Source organism: Neopsephotus bourkii, unplaced genomic scaffold (genome assembly GCF_033783945.1).
Source record: "Neopsephotus bourkii isolate Nb327-2 ecotype Australia unplaced genomic scaffold, CSIRO-AGI_Nbou_v1 NB_168, whole genome shotgun sequence".
NCBI lineage: Eukaryota > Metazoa > Chordata > Aves > Psittaciformes > Psittacidae > Neopsephotus > Neopsephotus bourkii.
The window spans coordinates 1,542,519-1,565,008 of record NW_026900684.1 but is presented as its reverse complement, the minus strand read 5'-3'; the positions used below and the strand labels follow the sequence as shown (position 1 = coordinate 1,565,008).

The window sequence follows — 22,490 nt, the reverse complement described above, 5'->3', positions numbered from 1 at the left end:
GGATTCTGTGATTCTATTGATTTCTTAATTGACTGAAGAAATATGAACATCACTACCCATACTGTATGGAAATGTGTTCTGTAGTCCAAAAACCACTTCTAAGTCATCATGTTTTCTAGACCTGATTTTCAGGTGTATATGAGATTCATTGATATGTATGCATAGCAGGCAGACCAAATATTATACATGATGTCTTTGAAAGCTTGGTGCTCTTTCATGTTTGAGTTAATTCTTGCTGTTATTTGACAGCTGCAGTATGTCTGACTGGCATAATCTTAATACAGTTTTTTATAACCCCTCATATGTGTCTACCATCTGACACAGACTTTTGCATCAGTGGATATCTTAATTTTGTCATGCATGCAATGATAGACTACCCACAACTGGATTTGTGCTATCTGGGATCTCACTTAAGTTTTCTGTTAGAACATAATCAAGCAGATTGTTCATACTAGAATTCAAGGAAGCCTCCTGATAAAAATCTGTATCACTATAGAAATACTCCTGTATTTAATAACACTATTATGACACTTTTACTGTCTATTTTGAAAGATTAGCAGTAGTCAGTCATTCTTGGTTTTAATTATGAAAATATTTGGGGGCAGAAGAGAGAACTTAGATTCAGTACCTTGTTTAAAGATGACTGTAGTACACAAACTGCCCAGAATTCTGCAGAAGCATAATTTGTCCATGAGAAGGCATTTATTTGAGCATATTTGAGCCAAAGGTTTATAGTGTCACCAACAGCATTTTTTTTCTTGTTCTAAACAACTTGGTGCAGATTTATACAGAGTTATATTTGTAATGTGCCTTAAGTTCCCAGATGCTTTACTTGGATAAAATTTTCAAGATTAATTTCAAACAAATTAGAGTTAGATTAGAAATAAAATTAAGTGTTTATAGAGTATAAATAAAAAGAGGTGCTTTAAAAGGAAAGAGATCTCTTTCAATCTAGATTGGACCTCAGTTAAAAATACCATAATTTGTAGTTCAGATTAGACTTGTTCTGTAGGAATATTTCTGCTACTTTATTAATGAATTTGCAGTATTCAGTGTGTCACAGTAGTGCATGAGAGGGAAATTTTATCACTGGTGAAGATTAAAACTGCTCGTGTTTTTCAAAACATCAAGTAGGAAAAATCAGAAAGCAGAGGGAAGCAGAAATGCCCATTAGATTGGCTGCATTGACTCTACAGGACAGCAGTAGAGATCTTAAAATTCTGTGCTTACACTACATTCTCTTTTACTTTGGGGTAAAAAAGCGAGTTTTTTTTCCTGTAGTTTGACATGGAGTTTTTGGTATAAAGCATGTAACACACAATTAGGGCAGAATGGTGTTTACATGCAGATGACTTACGTAACTTTCTTTCTTCCCCCTGCTTTCAACTAAATCTTAATTTTGAGGATAGTGTGTCTCTAAATGCACTTAAACTGGAAGTAGTGCTAGCAAAAGAGAATGGCTGTATGAAAATTTACTTTGTTTTTTGTTGTTGCCCTTTCTTTCCTTTTCCTTTTTCCATCAGCAACTTGCTGGTGACCAATTATGCAAGTGTAGTCTCATATGCATTGCAAATGCATCAGTCCAAAAACTTTCATGTCCCAACAGATGGATTGTTTCATCTTCACTGAGAACTTAAATGTTTGATCCTCTACATACATGCAAATAGCTTCTGAACTATAAATATAATCATAAAAAGAATTCCAGTTGACTTCATAGGACATCAGATAAATTTCCTGGTTGTGATCTGTGTTTGAGGATAATTTATCATTTGTTCTGTTCCATCATGTGTTTGACATGATGGAGTTAACCTCTTCTTTTTAATATTTTTAATCTATTCTTTTATTTGTTTTTCTCATACTACATCTTTTTTCCTTACAGAAATACAGTAAAAATTGCATTACCAAAATGTGACTATTAAATCTCAGATTAGTCTGTCTGACTGGTGGTCATAGAGGATGCCACTAGTAATGAAATTTAGCAATTTCATGACACTTGTAATTGAGAGTAAACAACCCGAGAAATATGTATTTGTTGAACATGTCAAAGCTGTAGAGGTTGTAGGCTGTTAAGGATCTTTTCTTTCTGGTTAAGTCTGTGAAAATTATACTGAGGAAGTATTTTTCCTTTGAACCAAGATAGAACTAAGTCAGCCTTGAAAAAATATACTTGTTAGTGCTTCTTTTAAATTAAGATATACCTAAGATGATATGCCTTGAAAAATAGGTATGAAAGGCTATATTTTAGACACTTCAAAACTGACTTGATGGCTTTTCTCTCAGTTTTACATTTTTTCTTTAGTGAATTGTTAGACACAGGGTCCTTACCTAGAGTTTCAACAAGTGTCAGTTTCACTGTAAAATAACTGTTCCGTTTCTTTTGATCAGTAGAACAAAATGCCTTCATTGCAGATAGTGAAGATTGCATATTTGAAATTTGGGATTACCTTACTGCATTTTTTTTCCTCCTCTTTTTTCTCCCTCTATACCTCTGATTTTCATAGTATATCTTTTTTCTTCTTGCATTCAGGAAACCTCTGTACGCAGAAAATATCGTTAAAAATTACTATAACAGCATTTAGTCTGACCTCGTGAAAAGCTGTTTCTTTCACACTAATTGAAAGAAAAATTAGGGAAAAAAAAAATAGATGTGACTAAACTGTGACTCTAGTCACAGTTGAAGGATGATGACAGATCAAAGGAAATGTGTGGTAGTTCACACTGAGGAAAGAATATGCAAAGAATAAAATTTCCAAAACATTCTTCTCCATGAAATGCCGAGTTGAGTCAGTCAGTTGTCGTCTTCCTCTGCCCACCCCAGCCTTCTCTTTTTTCATTTCCAAGCATATGAAATGACGTACTTGTCCCTTAAGGTGGAGAGAGAAATGCCTCTGCTATTTTCCTTCTGCAGATGCTCTAGCAAGTCCTGTCTGCACTAGCAGGAGTGGTTTGCCCATGAAGTATCCTTTAAGTATCTCCTGTTTTCTCACTTTGATCTAAGGGTCTGTGCTCACAGACATATTTTTGTACTTTTGGTTTTATCATTACATAACCCAATTTTCTTGCTAAAACTGACACATCCTGAATCTATGTTCTCTGGATAGATTATGCTGCTTCTGCTTAACTGAATTCATCAGTCAAAGCCTGTCACTACTGTCTGGAGAGTTACCATATCCCAGATCATTACTGTTTTCAGCCTGTTATCAGCCCAGTTTTCAGGACATTCTTTCCTTTATATTCCATCATATATCCAAACAAGGATCCTGCACACCTTCTCCTGGGAGTGATGAGAAGTATGAGTAAATAAATGTATGAAAGCATTGATGTGAAAAATTTACTGCATATTTAATTGTACTACAGAACACCTTATGTAGGTACTCTCAGAACTTCTTTCTGCACACTAAGAAATTATGCTTGTTCCATAACTCTACTACTTCTGCCACAAAAATCTTCCTCTCCTCCCTTCCTCTTCCCTCATTTCCCCCATGTTAGTTACTAAGGCTAGTATCTAACTAGCCTTAGTTTTCTTAACTTGTTTTCTTGCAGTCCAATAAAACTTTGCCAAGGTCTATTGCTAGTCAAGACTAATTTTATCATAATTCTGAAACAGTCAAGGCAAAACACTTGCTTAGGTCTGAAGTGTACATACATTTTGCACATTAATGAAATCTGCAATAAATGTTGAAGTTGAGATAATATGTTAAATATAATGGTTCTGTTTGGCTTCAATGGCATTGTCAGGACAAATCATGCTGCTTTCAATAGTTGAAACAGGCAATTGCTAAAAATTCATGTGTACTTCAATCTTCATCCCTTAAAATCTTTTTATTATTATTTTATTTATTTTTTTTAGTTAAGCGCTGTCTGGGAAAATATGCAGCACTTAGACTTCTGTAAGATATTGTTTGAAAACAGGATTCTGATTTCCTTGGTCTAGAAATATGCTCATCAAAATATAGCAAATATAGTAAAAATGGGGGAAATAATCTGCAAAAAAAATAATAAGAGCATAAGTTCACATGTATTCTCCTGTGTCTTTGATTTTTCTTTAGTTGTGTAGCTTAGATATTTGTGGTGTATAATGTGGGCTTAAAAGAGCTTTAAATGTATTTTATACAAGTATTTCTTCAACAAAGATGAGACAAATATCCTATTCAGTACCTTTTGAAGACACATACTGTGTTTAATAGTCTCTGCATGAAAATTTAAAAAGAATTATAGATAGAGTGACAGGAAGAGTTTTCCAAAAGCCACCTGTTTCACCCTCTGCTGCAACATGGCTTAAACTGTACTTGAGTTGTGTGTCCAGAAGTTCTTAAAAACCTTTACAGATGGATATTGCACAAGCATGCAATCCTTAGAGTCAAAATATTTGGCTAATACCCACCTGATTCTCAGTTTCTTTATTTTAAGTTCACTGTTTATTGTTGAATTATCAGTAGGCATGAAGAAAGTGTTTTCCTATTTAAAGATTATTACTGTGTGTCTCCCTAATTTCTCCAGTCTGAACATCATCATCAAGTTTAGCCCTTCCTTGTAGGTCTTTTAATTATTATTTAATGCTTATTTGCATTGTCCAATGTTTCGTTCTTATCCTGTTACTGTTTTTTTTTTTTTCATTACTTTGCATGTCATTGATCTCACGGTCATCTTCCAGCTTCCTAGAAATAATCCGTTTGATTTTTCTATTCTGGTATATAGCTCATGGTATTTTTTTAGAGTTCAAGGTAAGTTGATCTTTACTACTACTATTTTGCCTTTTAAAAGATAAATACCAATCCTGTCTTTCTGTTTTTCACCTTTACAGTTTGCTTTCATCCATCCTTTACAGACTCTCATAGACTTTGTGCAAGCATTTCAGAAAAGCATTGAAATGGGATGCAGCAAGTGAAGGGGAAAAAAGTACGTTGAACCATAGGATATCTTGGTGTAATATAAATCAATTCCTTCAGCTAGGAGCTGAGGGTGTCTGCATGAGGTGGTTACTGACCTTGAAACCTTTAGCTTTATTAAGTGGCACAAGAAGCAGAAGAACACAGGAAGTCTCTGTGTTTTGAGAGCATTCTGTCAGTGCATGTGCACTTGGTACTTGCTGTGGGACTTGCTTGTGCTGCAGATCACACATTGATTGAGACCTTTCTGTTCCTTTTAGAGACTGTTGCTGCACTTTGAACAGATCTTCTGATTTTATTTCATCCAAAAGGAATTCCCTTCACATACAGAAAAACTGCCCCACAGTCTGAGCCAACATGGAGTAAGTGGGGAAATGAGGGATTGCTGCACTCTACTGCTCTATGTCACTGTTGTAGCTACATTTTAGCTAATAATTTATCGCTTGCAGATTTTGGGTACCTCAGGGTGAAGTTCATTTTACTCAGCTGGCTTGAATATACCTAGTTTATACAAGTATTCATAAATGCATTCATTCTTCCCCTGCAGGATCTTAATCCTTTATCACTGGTGCACCAGTTAAAACAGAGAACCGATTTATGTTGACCTTTAGACTAAAGAAGAAAATTAAAAAGGGAAAAAAAACCCACCAAAAGTGTCAATATACTTCAGTATCTATCAGAAGCCTTTCTTCTCCTTTGGGTAAATTGGTTCATTAAGAAGCTACCATTTCACTGTAATTCCTTTTTCACCTTAGGCAAGTCTCCCAGGAAATCTTCACTAAGAGTCCTTTTACTGAAGTTTGCCTTCTTCAAATACATTGCTTTTAGTTGGAGTTATTTTCCTTCTAACCTAACTTTCAAGAATTCTGTCCTTTTATTGCCAATCTCAACTACATTACCACTTAATCTTCACATTCTTATCTGTTTCTTCTCTGTTAATTAGAGGAAAATGTGAAGCAGCCCCTACCCTCATTACTCTTTTCATGAAAGCTTTTCAGGAGCTTCCTCTTCAGCCTGTTTCCCACTGCATTCACAAAAGATATTAGTCAGTAACCTATGTTATCACTGAGGTCCTTACTCCGGTTTACTTTTCATAAATACATCATCTATTTGATCCTCCTGGTCTGACAGGGAAATCCCAAAGTGGCAAGTTTTTTTTGTGTCTTGTTTGGGTTGATGTTTTCTTTTTTTTTTGTGTGTGTGTGTGTTTTTGTGTGTGGTTTGGTGGGTTTCTTTGTTTGTTTTGTGGGGGTTTTGGTTTTTTTTGGGTTTTTTTTTGGTTTTTTTTTTTTTTTATAACCATCTTTCTCAGTAATTTAGCAGTTCTTTCCCCCTTTTGGTTTGAACCTTAGAACAAGTGTATTAATCCATGCTCCCTTACCACTCTTCCACAAAAAACCTGAATTTGAACTCTTCCATCTCTCTCTCTCCCTAGATTGTTTATTATTTCTGTAATTACAAATGAGCTGCATGAAGTAATAATCAGATGGCTGGTGAGTCTTCATTCTAGTCAGACTCTCGATTCTTGGTGTTAAGGATGTATAGCTTCTTTTTTTTGCTAGCACTGGTATGGGTTCTTTAGCTGCTATTGGGGATTGGACCATCAGCTACTTCTCTGGAGGGTGTCCGGTTCATCCTCCATGTCTGGTACTTCTGGATTCCTTTCCAGCTGGTCAACTACTTTTTCACTGGAGGCTTTCTGCTTAGCATAATATCCTTTTGGATCATAAGGGCATTGAGCTGCCCCACTTTGCTTATGGCTCTTTTAGCAGTTTTCTAGGTAATATTTGCAGGGGTTCTTTCATTCCTGTTTCCTTCATTTAAAAGTGTGGAAATCTGTGTTCCCTGGCTTGAGCACAGAGACTGGACTAAAAAATTCCCCTCCTGGGTTCCTGTGTGGACACAACTCCAGGTAGCCACTCTTCATCCAGGCTGCACCCTCAGAACTGTAGTCTGAAACAGATTTGATGACAGAGAGGATACTGATGTTGTGCTTTTAATGGGCTGAACTGTGATACTAAACCATGTTTTCTAAAACTTCCTTTTCCAATCAGTCTTAAATTGCCGTGTTATGAAAGTCAGTGAGATACTGAACTGTTGACTCACAAATACATACCTTTCATTGTCCTTCAACGGTCAGGAGTTTAGCCATACCATAGGAAGTTTGTGATATGTGATAACACACTATCATCCCTCAAAATGATGTAGTAAATTTGTTTTTGAGATTTGTCTTGAAATTATCCCCTTTGCAAGACTTCTTCCATTTGCCAACATAACTGGTATGTTCTCAAAGTCCTGTCATGCTGAGCTCTGCAAAGATATTAGGTAGTTCCCCTGATCATTGTGGGATTTAACACTCTGCAAAAAAAGTGAAAGTTATGATTTTTAATCCCTTTGGACTTCAGAGAAGGAACTTGAAGCTATCAGTTAGGAGATGAGTGTTCTATTAAGCAGGCTGTTAGATAAAACAGGAGTTATTTTCAAGCAACTTTGTGGCATTTCTTACGCTTTCATTTCCTTTGCCCTGATAGAAGGAGACAGATCTGTGCAGCAAGCTACTTCATTCTTAGTCCCATTTAATTTTTTTAATGTATCAGTAGAGTGAGGTGTTGATTATTGAAAGGTGTGTGGTAGCTGTTTTGAAAAACATGCAATGTTTATGCTGGAATACTAAGTAACGTGCATAAACCTAGATACTCTAAAGACTGTTAGATAGTCACGCCTCTTGAAAAGTAAAATTCTGCAATTATCAGGTTTTGATAAACCCTTTCCTCACATTAAAATAATCGCTTTCGATTTTGACAGTAGTGGGTTTCTTAGACTGTCTTGAAAATTGATTTCTTTAATGCTTTTTGCTACAGTGTGATCAAGGAAGCAGTGTTAATAGCTCCTACTTAATGATATTTGTTTTGTTATAAGAAAAGTATGTTTTGCTGAATAGAATTGCCAGTCCAGGGAGTTACTGAAGGATGTTTTTGACTGTAGGTACTTCAGTACTTCCATGTAATGGCTCATGAGGTTATTGTAAATTAAGTCTTCCTCTGTAACAAATACAGTCATATTATAAGAAAATATTTAGGAAGATACATGTGCCTTATTACACAAATGTAAAATATTAAGAAAACACAGGATATGAAAGCGCCTTTTGGGTCTTTTTGTCTAGTTGTTATCATAAGCAACCCTGAAATGAATGAATCCTCCTAAAATTGATAAATTGTACGTTCAAACATTTTTTTATGGCTTCCCTAGATATTCTTATTCACCTGCTATACCAGAATCCTGTTGCTTCAGATATTGCAATCTAAATCAGGGAATACTTTAAATCTAGAGCTCAAATCTGAAGACGAGAATCCTAACTTGCAAAGTTTATCTTAAAATGGTCTTTGGTCTTTCTGATGGAGCAGCATGGATTTTCTGGTAATATTAAAAGGTCTCTTGAGATGAGGAATATTGGTGTTAAGGGTACTGATGGTAAATGACTTACTTAATTTTTTTTCAATTATTTTAATTTTTTATACAAACTGGACTGTTACTGAGAAGAGAGCAATCATTAGAGTAATGTAATTTTAACAGTCATCAATAGATTCTACTTGTCTGAGGCTAAAGAGGAAAAAAAGTTGGCTCTATCAGATACAGGGTAAATGGTCTAATGAGTACATAAAGAAAGCTATTTTTCAACCAGTTTGTGGAATCCAATCTTTAACTTTTTATGATAACAATTATCTGATTCTAAGTGTATCATATATAAGTAACAGAAAAAATATTGCAAAAAATCCCAGACATGCTGGAACAAACAAAGTCAATTTTTCTCTGCGTAGCTGTGGTGTTCATAACCTGTTGTTTATTTGTTCTGTTTATTTTTTTTTTAATCCTTCTTAGAGCAATGTGGATGAAATAAAGGCAGATTAGGAGCAAAAGGAAGCATTAACATGGAAAATTATGTACAAGGAAAGACAATGAACTCTGATTATTTAGTAATGTATCTAAGGAAGAAACAGAAGCAATTGCATTATAGCATTGAAGGTTCAGGGTATGTATGAAGAAAGTACTTTGAACTATAAAGATAATTTAGGCAGTATAGTAGGTTGTCTAAAGAAGATACAGAATCTGCCTTCAGGGAATAGAACTAGAGAAACTCAAATCATTATGTCAGGAGCAGTAAACATATAGCTGATTTTGCCATAGTGCAAGCCAATAGTAGAACATCTTAACTTGAATTCAAGCAATTCAAGACATGTTTTATCATTTTTTGATAGAAATAAATGCTGCTGGAATGATTACTAATGCTTGTTTAGTGCTTTCTTTCCTTGGTGCCCCAACTTTTCCAGCCTTGTAATCCCCAGTCCTGAATAGTTTGGAAAGCATAGTAGAAATGTGAGATGAAATTTAAGTTAAACATGTAGTAGAGATGGGTGAATATTTTATCACAGCTTTTTTCTTTCTTTTATTTTTTTCAGAGAATAAGATTGAAACAGTAAAAATCTTATTTTCTGTAATAACCTTTTACTTATAAACTAGAATATAGGGATCTTGAGGAACTGCCTCATTGGATAAGTTTAGGTATATTACATGATTATTCTCACCTTCTGATTAGCTAGTTTCTAGAAGTATTTTTAAGCAGAAATCGGCACAAGCATATAGAGTTTAGTGGCACAAGAGTTGAAATTTTGGTTGTGTCAGGCTCATTGACAGGGCAAGTTGCAAGCAGAAGAAACACCAAATGTAAGTGCATCAACACAACTCATTTTGTGTATGTGATTGAATGAATTACAAGGTGTTTCCACCAAAATCATCTTTAAACTTCTAAAAATCTAGGTAATTTAGCATTAATTCAGTGTAAGAGCTGGAATACATGAGAGGGATATGTTCTAAAAATTGTAGAGATTCCTAGAGAAACATCAGAGCTGCTGCTATAACACCTTAATTAAGTCTTATGTATACACAACAAACAGTGGGACTCTACAGATTTCTTATGGTTTCTTATAGGTATTTCTTACAGATTTATCAACAAAGATGACTGCTTTTGTCATCATGATTTGTTTATTTTGCTCTACTATCAGTGTGCTAGCAATTTGCAGTTTTTCATTGTTCTTTCTGAAATCAGGCAACAACTTAAAATACAGGGATAATGTGTGATTAATTTTTCAGCATGGCTAAATTATCTTCAAGATGCTGTGTTGAAATTACAAGCAAGCCTCAAAGACAGAGAAGCACATTGAATAACCTTTGCAATTTATGTGGACTAAATAAACACGTCCATACCCAGTAATTTATTGTTAGTCTAATTAAAAAATCAGCAGTCTTACCAAGACAGTGTTATTACTCCAGTTACGGTGATACTAACACCTTTCATTCAAGGCATGCAATTATTATAGTTTGCTCCCAGTACTGACAAAATTAAAAGCAATGTACACAAACTTCTGCTATCCAGACCTTTCTCTGGTGTTAGATTTGCCCTGTCTGCAAATGGTAACATGAGACATTATCATTCCTTGCCAACAGCAGCTGGAGTTGATGGTGGGGGATTCTTCCACCTTGTTCTTGGGTCCCACTTAAATTACTTTTACTTTTTTATATTTTTTTTTTCTTTATCACTCAATGAAGTCTGTGCTATAGCCAAATGGCAAAATATTCAGCTCATAATGAAATAGATACATTTCAAATTTGTTTTCCAAACCTGAAGTCTATTTACAAAATTACTTGTAACCTTCTGTAATCATTTTGTCTTCATATATAGAAAGAAAGGGAGGAAAGATGATGACTTCTGGATTTACAACTTCTTGGTGTTTACATTTCAGGGACAAACCTTCTTTACCTCATTTCTCTGTGTTTTCTGTTTCTTCTCTTTATCTAGTTACTGGTGTCCTATAACTGACTCTACATAGACCTGAAACCCTTCACTAGCTCTTAATAATTTTGCCAACACTTACAGAGAAGAACATTTACCATTGCCTGACTCTGTTTGGTACTTCCATTCCACCTGCATGAACTATGGAGTTGTAAGGAGTGTTCCACATTTTCTGACTCATTAAATATTGATTGTAAAAGGCTGTATTGGATAGAAATTATTTTTTGTTGGTCTGACCACACATTAACAGAATCACAGAATTTTAATGTAAACAGAACATTGACTAACATGGTAAAGCAGAGAACATGAACCAAAATAAAGAATTAGTTTCATTTCCAAATGTTTAAGGTATATTAGGTATAACATTATTCTCGTCTCTAATGTTTGGTCTAGACTACCGTCCTGGGTTCAGCAGTAGCAGTGACTTTTTCTCCTTCTTAGTAGCTGGTGCAGTGCTGTGTTTTTGACTTTCGGCCTGGGAACAGCACTGATAACACCGATGTTTGTAGTTGCTACTCAGTAATGTTTAGTCTGACCAAGGACTTTCTGAGTCTCATGCTCTGCCAGGGAGGAGGGGAAGCTGGGAGGAAGCAGAGACAGGACACCTGACCCAAACTAGCCAAAGGGGTATTTGATACCACAGCACATCATGCCCACTATATAAACTGGGGGCAGTTACCAGGAAGGGCTAGATCATTGCTTGGGTTGGTCTGGGTATCGGTCAGCAGGTGGTGAGTGGTTGTATTCTCTTTTGTCATTTGTCTTATTATTATTATTATTGGTGGTAGCAGCAGTGGTTTGTGTTATACCTCAGTTACTGGACTGTTCTTATCTCAACCCATGGGAGTTACATTCTTCCAGTTCCCCTCCCCATCCTTCCAGGTGCTGGGGGGAGGAAGGGTGGAGACTGAGAGAATGGCTGCATGGTTCTGAGTTATGGCTGGGCTTAAACCACGACAAGTACATATCTTTTCACCACATAGTTTCTGTTAGAGTTACACGCATTCAGTGGGTCTGAAAATCTTATATTTATTGTTTAAATTCCAGAATATTGGATATCTAGGGGTAGAAGAATTGCATAGTTAGGTTCTGTGTTTTTCATAATTTATTAATTATGTTCGATTTAAGAACATGCAATTTATACATGATTGTAAAAAATTCAGTAATATGAAATATAAGAGTTCTAGGAAGATTGTACCTTAATCTAGATTAATCTATGAGATCACGTAGTATTCTGCCTTTTCCACTTGACAATAAAGGATACATCCATGTCTGAATGAAAAATATCATAAGTGCCTAGACCAGGGAATAAAATCAAACATCTGAGCATGAAAAATGCATTTTTTCTTATTGTCTGGTCTAGGTAGGTTCGTATTTTCTGTTCATACATATATTTCAAGTTTACTTTTATAATTGAAGAATCCAGACCATGCTCCACACATTAAAAAATCACTCTAAAGGACAGAATATATTTAATATATTATTTTTTTCCTTAGTTTATATCCCTTTAAATGTTGCTGCACTGTACTATAGTAGCTTCTTCCCCTTCTTTTCCTGGATATCCACGCAGGATCAGCTGTTATTTTCAGCAGATGGATGAAGGCAGATGTTTCCATCAACCCAGATTTTTGCCATTCCAATATGTTGTACTGGGTATATTCCTATCATTTTTACCTTTAATGTTGGCTACTGAAATTCAATTATCTTTCTTGTTAATTCAGGCAAATACACTCTGTTTTCATTTCTGATACCACTACCCTTTTTGTTTACACTGTCTACAGTTTTTCTTTCAATTGTACATCCATAAGTATATACAGGTACAATTTTTCTCCAGCTGGAATTGTGTTCTAACTCTGCTTATGAAATCCAGCTTTTTGTGTGTGTGAGCACAATACAAATAATTTCCCTTATAATCTTCCTCCCAACCTTTTATGTATCTTTTCCATTTTATCAACAGTGTAGCTGCTAATATCTTTCATCTTCTTAATTGTCCCATCACTGTTCCTCTATGTAGTCTGCTTTTTTATGCATACATATAAAATTCAGTATTCTTTTTCCATCTTAGTATAATTCACCACTGCTTCATTGCTTCAACTACCTTTCTTTCCTTTTGCATAGCATATTTTTACACTACAGATGTTTCATCTGTGGTCTTTCATAGCACTACAACCGCATCATCCAGACTCCTTTCTATGTTTAGGCTCAGCTGTTATGCCAACATGGCAACACACAGTGAATGCTTATTAATTTATAGGACACTGTGTTTAGGCACTTTCCTTAAACACTATTTTTTAAAAATCATTATTATTATTTTATTTTTTTCCTTCTCCAGGTTTTGTGCAGTGCTTCTTTCTTCAGACTGTGAGCTTTTGGAGACAGAATATGGGTTTAAATACATACTCAGAAAACAAGCACAATACCACGTATAACTGCAGAACTTCTGAAAAACTTGAATATTATTGATAATAATGTATTTCCTGGCCCACCAACTACTTTGTTGTTCCTGTTGTAAAGTACTAAAACAAACATTTGGTGTATTTTATTAAGGAAAATAGGAAGAATGGCATACAATACTGAAATAAAAAATCTTACTCATCCGTGTTTTAATCACTTCAGATTAAGCATCACTTCAGTTTACTTTTCCCTGCGCTTGTGGATGTAAATTCAGTTATATGATTCTAAGAAAAAATCTTATGATGCAAAGAAAATCATTCACCACCTACCACAGACTGATTCCCAGTCATTCTCCCAGCAGTGGCACCTTGAAAGATAATCCTCCTTCTCCCTCCACTTTTTTCTCTACCACCACTTTTTATTGCTGAGCCTCATGTTAGATGTATGAAATATTCCTTTAGCCGGTTTGAGTCAGTTGTCTTGGCTGTGTGCTCCCAAATCCTTGCCCATCCTCTCTCTACTTATGGGAGGGCACAGGGGGACTAAAAGAGAAATACTTGATGCTGTGCAAGTACAGTTCAGCAATAACCAATGCATCAGTGTGTTATGAACACTGTTTTAGCAAAAATCTGAAGCACAGCACCATACAGGCTGCTTGAAGAAAGCTAACTTCGTCCCAGTCTCAGTATGTGAAATTAGCATTTAATTATTGTAAGAAAGTACTGGAATAATTCTTTCAAGTCTATTTTTGCCCTAAAGTAAGTTCACACCAGAATGATAAACTGAGTATCCATTGCCTGGAAAGCCTAAAGTAATGTAGACAGTTTATTCTGAAGATTAGCAAAAGGAATACCTAAAATTAATTATATTAATAATACTATATCAAAATCATATCTAGAGGAAGATGCAAGTATGTTTTAAGATAGAACTCTTTTGTGGTTCTCTTTTAAACTTCTCTATATTAATTTTCATCTTCTGGGGGGAACTCCAAAGTTAAACTGATCTTCATGGTCATAAGTGCATTAAGTGAACCAGGATACTGGACCTTCTTCTGATTACTCTTTTCAATCCTAATAACTTTTAATCCAGTTCTGTTACTTCTGTAAAGACTTGAATTTTTCTCTATAACAGCATAGCTCTAACTCAATGAAAAACTTTTCTTATTCCAACTCCTCTTTAAACTGGGTGAGGAATTACTGATGAAGAAAACATACTGGGCAGTGATTCTGTGAAGGGGGAGAGCGTCATTGTGTCGTAGTACGTGTGTGACTGTTTACTATTCAGTCTTAGTCATTACACATTTCAGTTACTTTCTGGAAGATTGTTACATTTATCAAGCAATTAAGGTCACAGGCACGCTCTTTCAGTTCTATATCTTAGTTGTGGCATACACTCCAGAATGTAGTCTGTCTTCTTGTATTGAGTAATTTTACAGAAACTATAATGCTCCTGTCTGTCCAGTGCCCATCTGTATTCAGAGTCTTGGGCTCTGGTAGGTGAGTAGCTCATTGCTGAAGAATTAAAGAATCAGGGCTTAGAAATGTCACTCAGGAAAGGGGAAGGCCTAATGGATGCAGTAGGCTCTATCATTAATTTGTTTCTGAGATTCTGTTAGTTTTGACTTGTTATATAAATTAGCTTGCCACAGCTAAAAATAAATAGAGAAAATCCAATAAGTACCAAACATTAGTGAGCAAATCAATTCTGTGCTTCAATTCCCCTTCAGTAGCATAAGAACAGTATCACTTGATATAAAGCCACTGCAAGTATTTTGAAAATTAATTAATAGTTGTGAAGAACTGTGTGACTTCAGCAATAAACACTTAAGAGAAGAGAAGCCAAGAGGGAAACTGACAGTACTGTCTTCAAAGCATGGTTTTAACAGAGTGCAATAGATGCAAAGAAAATAATGAGGCAAAGCAAAATAGTGAGTAGTCAACCTTGTGTGGAATTAGCTGGGATTCAGTGGTAGATAGTATGTATAATTATAGACTTTATTGTTTGCATACGTGCAAGGTGGAACAGATATAATTTTCCTAGGCAAACTTCATTTCAGCATTTCCAATTTTCTGGAATTTTGACTTTGTATTTTTCAGCCTTTCCCCCTACCCCCAGTTTTATTGTAAATATTATTTTGTGCCTGACAGTTACAAATCTTCCATAGAAGCAGATAAAACAACATATTGAATTTGCCTTTTCAGTTAGAAAATGTGTTTATATCCAAATCATAGAATCATAGAATTGACTGGGTTGGAAAAGACCTTTGAGATCAATAAATAGGTACTTAGTTCTTGTTGAGTATTTATTTGCTGAGAAAAATAGAGCACGGTGGTTGGTTTTTTTTCTCAGGTGATTCTTTCCCATTATGATTTTATATGTTATTACTATAGCATATCTAGAAAAACAGGGTTGCTGAAATTGAGAATTAATGGATAATAATGCAGATTACACATTCAGAATCAAAGTCTGTCTTACTTCCTTTTCAAAAATTGGCATCACTCTCTTATATTGCACTTTGTTATAAAGCCTACAAATGCTTGAGGTTTTATATGTTAAATAATTTTTATAGACATCTCATATCTTGATTTAAGGAAAATATTTTAAAATATTACTTCTATAAAAAGCATTTGATAATTCAGCTATCAGTGTGTGCTGGTTTTGGCTGGGGTAGAGTTAATTTTCCTCATGTTAGCTGGTATGGGGCTATGTTTTGGATTTGTTCTGGACACAGTGTTGATAACACAGGGATGTTTCAGTTATTGCTGAGCAGTGCTTACACAGAGTCAAGGCCTTTTCTGCTCCTCACATCACCCCACAGTGAGTAGGCTGGAGGTGCACAAGAAGCTGGAAGGGGACACAGCCAGGACAGCTGACCCCAACTGACCAAAGAGATACCCATATCATATGGCATCATGCTCAGCATATAAGGCTGGGGGAAGAAGGAGGAAGCGGGGGTATTCAGAGCGATGGCTTTTGTCTTTTCAAGTAACTGTTACATGTGATGAAGCCCTGCTGTCCTGGACATGGCTGAACATTGCCTGCTGATGGGAAGTGGTGATGGAATTCCTTGCTCTGCTAGTGCGCAGCTTTTGCTTTCCCTGTTAAACTGTTTTAACGCACAATTTTTCTCACTTTTACCCTTCTGATTTTCCCCCCATCCCGCTGGAGAGGGTGTGTGTATGAGTGAGCAGCTACATGAGGTTTAGTTGCTGGACAAAGTTAAACCATGATATATAGTTGAATACAAACAACACTTCTTCTAACAAAAGTTGAAGAAAAGTTCTTGGCTTTATTTAATCAGTTACACATTTTGATAAACATAAACTATTACAGAATCTGTGAATTTCCCTTGATGCCTTAGTTTAACAAGGATATTCTATATTATAGAAAGCCTTAACATTGCATTTTGTTATTCCATATTTATTTGCTTTGGAAAGGAGTTCAGTATATTTTCTGACTCTGGTAGTTTCTGGTTTTGTAGTCAGAAGCATTTAGGCTTCGAGTCCTATAACTCATATTTTAAGTCATGATTTCTAACGGTATGTTCAGTGTGGAAAGCTACCTATCACATATCCTTGCTGTGTCTGGGAAACTTTGTCGGCTGAATTGCATTGTATGAAGTGTAATTCTGTTTGTTGTCAGAAAGAATTAACATTTTCATGGTTTTGCTTCAGATGTGGATGTAGTGATGTCAATCAAATATCTGCCATAGTGGCATCATTTGTTTTAGAAAGGGAATAGCTGTAATGGTATAGTGGCTACACCATCTTCAGATAAGCATAATAGTGTTTAATTCAGCGTCCTCTCCCAGCATCAGCTGTAGCAGTTGGGGACACTTTTCTCTAGCTATTTACAACTGCCCAGCAAGTGGAGGTTATTTGTATCACAATTCAGCCAACAGAACAGAAATGCAAGTTCTTACTGTTCTGCTACATTAGGGTCAGCAATGGCATCAAAACATTTAATCAGCAGTTAAGTTAAATGCGACAATTTTGCACTTAAGTGGATCTAGCTGAATTCCACTGCCTGTATGGTAAAGAACTATCTTCTGTCAGGATTATAGTAACAGGCATCCAGGGGTAAAAAGTCTTGAATTCTATCAGTATGTAAAATGATCCCATCTCGTCAGAATCAAGCAATTTTCATTGTTTTTCCTGTAAGAATAAAGCCAAAGCCTTATTTTTCATTGTTTTTCCTGTAAGAATACAATCAAAGCCAATAAATGCAAGTATTCTTTACTTATATGATATTAAACATTGAATCATTTGGTTTGCTTTTTATATCCAGGCTTTTACAATGGTCCCTTTCCTATTTCTGTTCAATAAACCAAAAAATAACAGCAGAAAACAGCCCTCAACATTTTTGAAGTTGTTCTTTTCATCAACAACATGCTCCTAGTAGTGACAATCAACTACTACTAAAAGCCCCCTTTCTACTTTCTTCCTATATGGTGTTTTCCTAATAATGACATAATATTTTTTCCATTATTTCACTATGTAAAAATAACAGATTGCTTTACCTAATGTTACATATATATTTAGAGAAAATTAACTAGTGATTTTGAAGTTGTAATTCTAGATCTAGCTTCACTTCTTCAGCAAAGGAATACTTAGGATCTACATTTGTACCCTTGCATTAGGTATAGCTAAGGAATAATGTATGCGGTTCATCATCAGGCTACACAGTTTAATACCTTGATCCTAGATGAAGCTTTACCTATAAATCCTCCCCCATCTAGCTGCTGTCCAAGATCATCAGAGGAGCTCCGAACAGTGGGACAGTACTCATTAGTTTTAGCTATTAGGCCAGCTACTGTGTTCTTTTTAGCTTGTTCTGGATAAGGTTATTTCCTAAAGTGAATTATATATATTATTGATTGTAGGATGGAATGGGAAATTTGAGAGTGACTAAAAAAGGAATACGACTTGAAGGAATATCTGAATTTCTACTTCCATTATACGTGAAAGAAATCCATTCCCGAAAGGTATGTGGTTTTAATCTTTTGTTTCTTAATTTACAGCTAATATAAATTAATTTCTTCAGTCTCAAACTACAAAGTTTAATTCTTACACCTCCTAAATTAGCAATCAGTAGAGGTTTGCCTTGAGAATATCTTAACAGTGAAAGCTTCCTTCTTGTCAAAAATGATATTTTTTTTTTCTTTTGAAACCTTGCTTGGCTCTTGAAAGAAATGTTTCATCCTAAAGAAAGGAGATTCAAAGCATGCATATTTTATACTTCAAATAACCTCAGCACTGGGAATGGAACATTTGATTCTTTATTTGATGTGAACTCTGGAAACACAGGATTTGTGTTATGTGCAAAATGCAGGGAAATAAAGAATGGGTTTGTATATGCTTAAGTTCTTTCTGGCATTAGCTGGTGCGATTTCTGTTTTTTTGTTGCTGGGTTTTTTTCTTTTTTTCCTCATTAGGTACAGGCAATCTTGCTAAATTGCGTAATGTGTCTAGGATTTAATTCTTCAAAGACAACAATTTTTAATATTGCATAAATGCAGTTGTTTTATCATAAAGCAGTAGGTTGTTACAGAGGAAGAAAGAAAATCAAGATACTAGACATTCAGAAATGAAATGTAGCTTATTTTATCTCATTTATTTTGATTCAGTTATGCTGTTTATATTAATGTTTTCAGTAGATTAAAAGAAACTGAAAATTTTTTGAGTTCTTTCTACCATGCAAGTGGTCACCTATGATCAGAGTGGAATGTTAATTATGTTTTTAAGTCAGCCATTTGCAAAGAATTTTAGCACACATACTGCAAAAATTAACAGGCCTGCAGAATATGTTTACCCTAAATGCCTTTGTGGAAAATTCTGTCTGCTGAAAACTTTTATGTATATAAAAAAGTCTCAAGTATATTCAGAAATAAGATCATGACAGTTTCCCATTTGTCTTAGTTCACTCTTGTGTTAATAAATGTGTGAGGTAGTCTTTGTCCTTTTTTTCTCCAAAACAGAGTAGCAATATTGTCCTAAGTAATGGAAAATTCTATAATATTTAATTGACAGTATATCCTCAACAATGTTGACTTTTGATCACTTTATGGAACAGACATTCTTTTACTTTCCAACTCACTATAGATACCAACGGTTACAAAATATTGTTCATGATGTTGCTTTTATAATGGTAGCTAAAAATATTAATAACTAAGACAAATCTATAATAAAAAAAATAGTAATTATTTCTAAGTAAATGCAAATACCAGCATTTTGAGGGACGTGGAAACGGTGGAACACTCAGTGCATAAGTACGTAAATGACGATTTAAGTACCAAACACTGATACCAAAAGTAAATCAATAAGGACAGATTCCTCCTTCTAAAATCAGAAAGACATCTATGAAAGGAAACTTTGGCTGTGAGTTTATTTTTTCCTGCACCACCTTGCCATAGAAGGTGTGATCACTTCTAAAGTTCTTTAAAATTTTGAAACTCTAGAATTCATTAAATTTTCTACAATAGTTTGTCATTTATCTATACATAAATATTTTAAGGGTTCAGTTAGACCTTAATGTCTAGTACAACATATCATGCCTAAACAATAAATGTCTTTAGTATGAATATTCTAATATGGAGACTTTATGAAATTGGTGTAAAATTTCCAGGTTGTATAATCTTTCAGGGAGCATACTATTTCTTAAGGGTAGCAGAACATTAGTCATGGTATGTAGACTTTTCCCAGTTCCTTTCTGCATGTGGATGGTGTGTGTTACTGTTCTGTTACTGTATGTGAGAGTTATGATTTTGGATATTTGCTTGCACAGTGCTTTGTATTGCAGAACATTGGTTCTGGTTAAAGTAAACATGGAAACTTTCATTTCAAGTAAGATTATGAGAGACTTAAGTAGGGTCCAGATTTCACTCAGAGTTGCTAACAAATCTCGGGGGGAAAATATACACAGAAATGTAACTACTGTAAGGGAGCAGGATGCAGTCTAGCAGGAGCCTGATGCAAGGTCATGCTAGTCCTGCGAGGCTCATGAAAAACAGATAGACTTGTCAGTAAGTGGCCTCAAACCAGCAGAAGAAAAGAGATAGAGCTGATCATTAACTTGACAAAGTATTTAAACGAAGGTATTTTTGGTGTCACAGGTGTGTTTATAGCTATTAACATTAAACCACTTGTTACCTACATGAGAAATTAGAATGTATATAAACTTGGTTCTCATCTCACAGTGCTTGTGAACTAAGTTTATATTCTAGTCTTTTGCTAACTTGCTCAGTAGTTGTGATAGTTTCAGTAACTTGTGATGTACGCAGTTGGGCATGTCATGAAGGAATGACGAAAAAACCCTCTGGAGCAGTATTAAGCTTTACAGTAGGAATTTGTGATGTGGCTGCATGGTGTTTCCCCAGGCTTGTGGCACCTCCGTATGACATTAGCTGTTTTGTTACACTTACCTTGGTGCTGTAAAATTTAAGAGTTGGCCAGGTCTTCTGAGCTCTCATTAGCCGCTGCAAACTGTGAATTCTGAAGAACTATTCTGATCGTCAGCCATTTTGTCTCACTTTGGGTGCTACAGAAAGCAATGATTTTCCACATCTCTTTTTGAAGCAGTAATGATTCAAGTTGGGTATATATGGAGTTAAAATGTACCATAGAATCAGAAACTCATTTGTAACTGATGTCTTTGCAGTCTTTTACATATTGCTTATTTATTTTATAAAATAATAGTTTGATCTTTAAGCAAAGGAACACAGTCATTGAAGTCACATAATTCTATTAACTCCTGAGATATCTTTAAGCATATTAAATAATAGCATTGTGGAACGAGTCTGTTGCCTCTAAACTGGTGACATGGTTTGTAGAATGGCCTTGTGGGGACCTCTATGTAGAGCTCTGCAGGTCAGGGCATCACTGCTTTCCCATTAGCACAAAGCAGAGAAGGACAGAAAGTCCAGTGATATTAGCAGCAGATACGCTGTATTACGAGTAACAGGCACGAACTGAGTTCTTACGCATACTCTAGAGCTATCTTTTAGTTAGCTAGATCTGAGATGATAAAACATGTTCATTGATATTACAAGGTTCACCTCTGATTCTGATAGTGACCTACTTCTGATAAGAGTCCCAGGCAGGCTGCTGAGTAGCTATGATAAACTGAGCTCTCCACTACTGCAATTCAAATGTGAAGGGTGGCTAGGTTTAATACTGTAAAGTTCACATATCTCTGCAGATGCTAAAATTGCCACTTTTGCCTACAGTATTCCTGGATCCTCAAATAAGTTTATTTATGCAGGGTTAAATGCAGACCTTAAACTGCCTTTATAATTGAATTATAGAATCCCTTTGGATACTTTGGGTTATGTGTCCTGTCTCTGCTCTCTCCCAGCTTCTTGTGCTCTTCCTCACTGGCACAGAGCACAAGAGACTGAAAAGTCCTTGATCAGGGTAAGTGCTACTGACCAACAACTAAAATATCAATGTGTTACCAGCATTATTTTCAGGCTAAAGCCAAAACACAGCATTGCACCAGTACTAGGACAAAAAATAATTGTGTCCCAGCTGAAACCAGGAAAATTCTGTAATACTTTGAGTAAGTCAGAGAAGAAATAAAATGTCTGGTGATATTTTCTCCTGACAGTATACAATTTTCTATCAGTAGTAATGAAAACCCCAGGTTTTCAGTAAACTGAATAGTCACTCCTGTTTTGTCTGTAGAAGTTGTGTAAATGAGAAGGCTGCTCAGAGGGTGCTGATGACCTTGCTTCTCTTGCTTTGCCCTTTCTACTCTATTCAGTTAGTGGTGTCTGCAAGGTACAGTTTTCTACACAAAACTCACATTTACATAAAAAATATATTTCTGTATTTTCACCAAATGACTTAATCATTTGTCAGAACTTGAACTGATACATCAGAACCTGAGCAGATAAGGTTCCTTTGATTCTGAATTGACATCTTTATATCGCTGAGAAAAGGATACTCTATAACTTCAATTTTCTGAGAGTTTCATTTTTACTATGACTGGGTTAGCAGTATATTTTTGTTCAATTTACTAGTCTTGACAAAAACATTTTTGCAACAGATTTCTTTTTTCACTGTGTCTTTAAGTGTACATAATCATCAACATATAATTGATTTTTGTCAATTCCTGCCAGTGCATTGCAAATATTTAGCTTCATGGTTGGGGCTTAGATGCCTTTGTAAGAACTCCAAATTCTTTTTCTGACAGAATGCCTTTGTTGAGCTTCTCTCTCTGATAGGGTTATAAAAAAGCATCATAGGAGATCACATCAAAAGTCTTTCTGATGTTGAGGAAGGACATCCACTGCTCTTGTGCTTTGAGCCAGTCTGCTCATTATACAAGACAATCAATTAAGGTGCTCCTTGCACCAGACT

General features: G+C 35.4%; 1 protein-coding gene across 2 annotated transcripts in view; it reads left to right on the top strand.

Moving 5' to 3' along the window:
• SGCZ (sarcoglycan zeta) overlaps positions 1-22,490 on the top strand; it is a 453,681-nt gene that overhangs the window by 310,536 nt on the left and 120,655 nt on the right. For both annotated transcript variants that reach the window (XM_061370848.1, XM_061370857.1), the window contains exon 3: positions 18,014-18,115. In XM_061370848.1, coding sequence (XP_061226832.1) covers positions 18,014-18,115 — 102 coding nt within the window. The remainder of the gene's footprint in view (positions 1-18,013; positions 18,116-22,490) is intronic.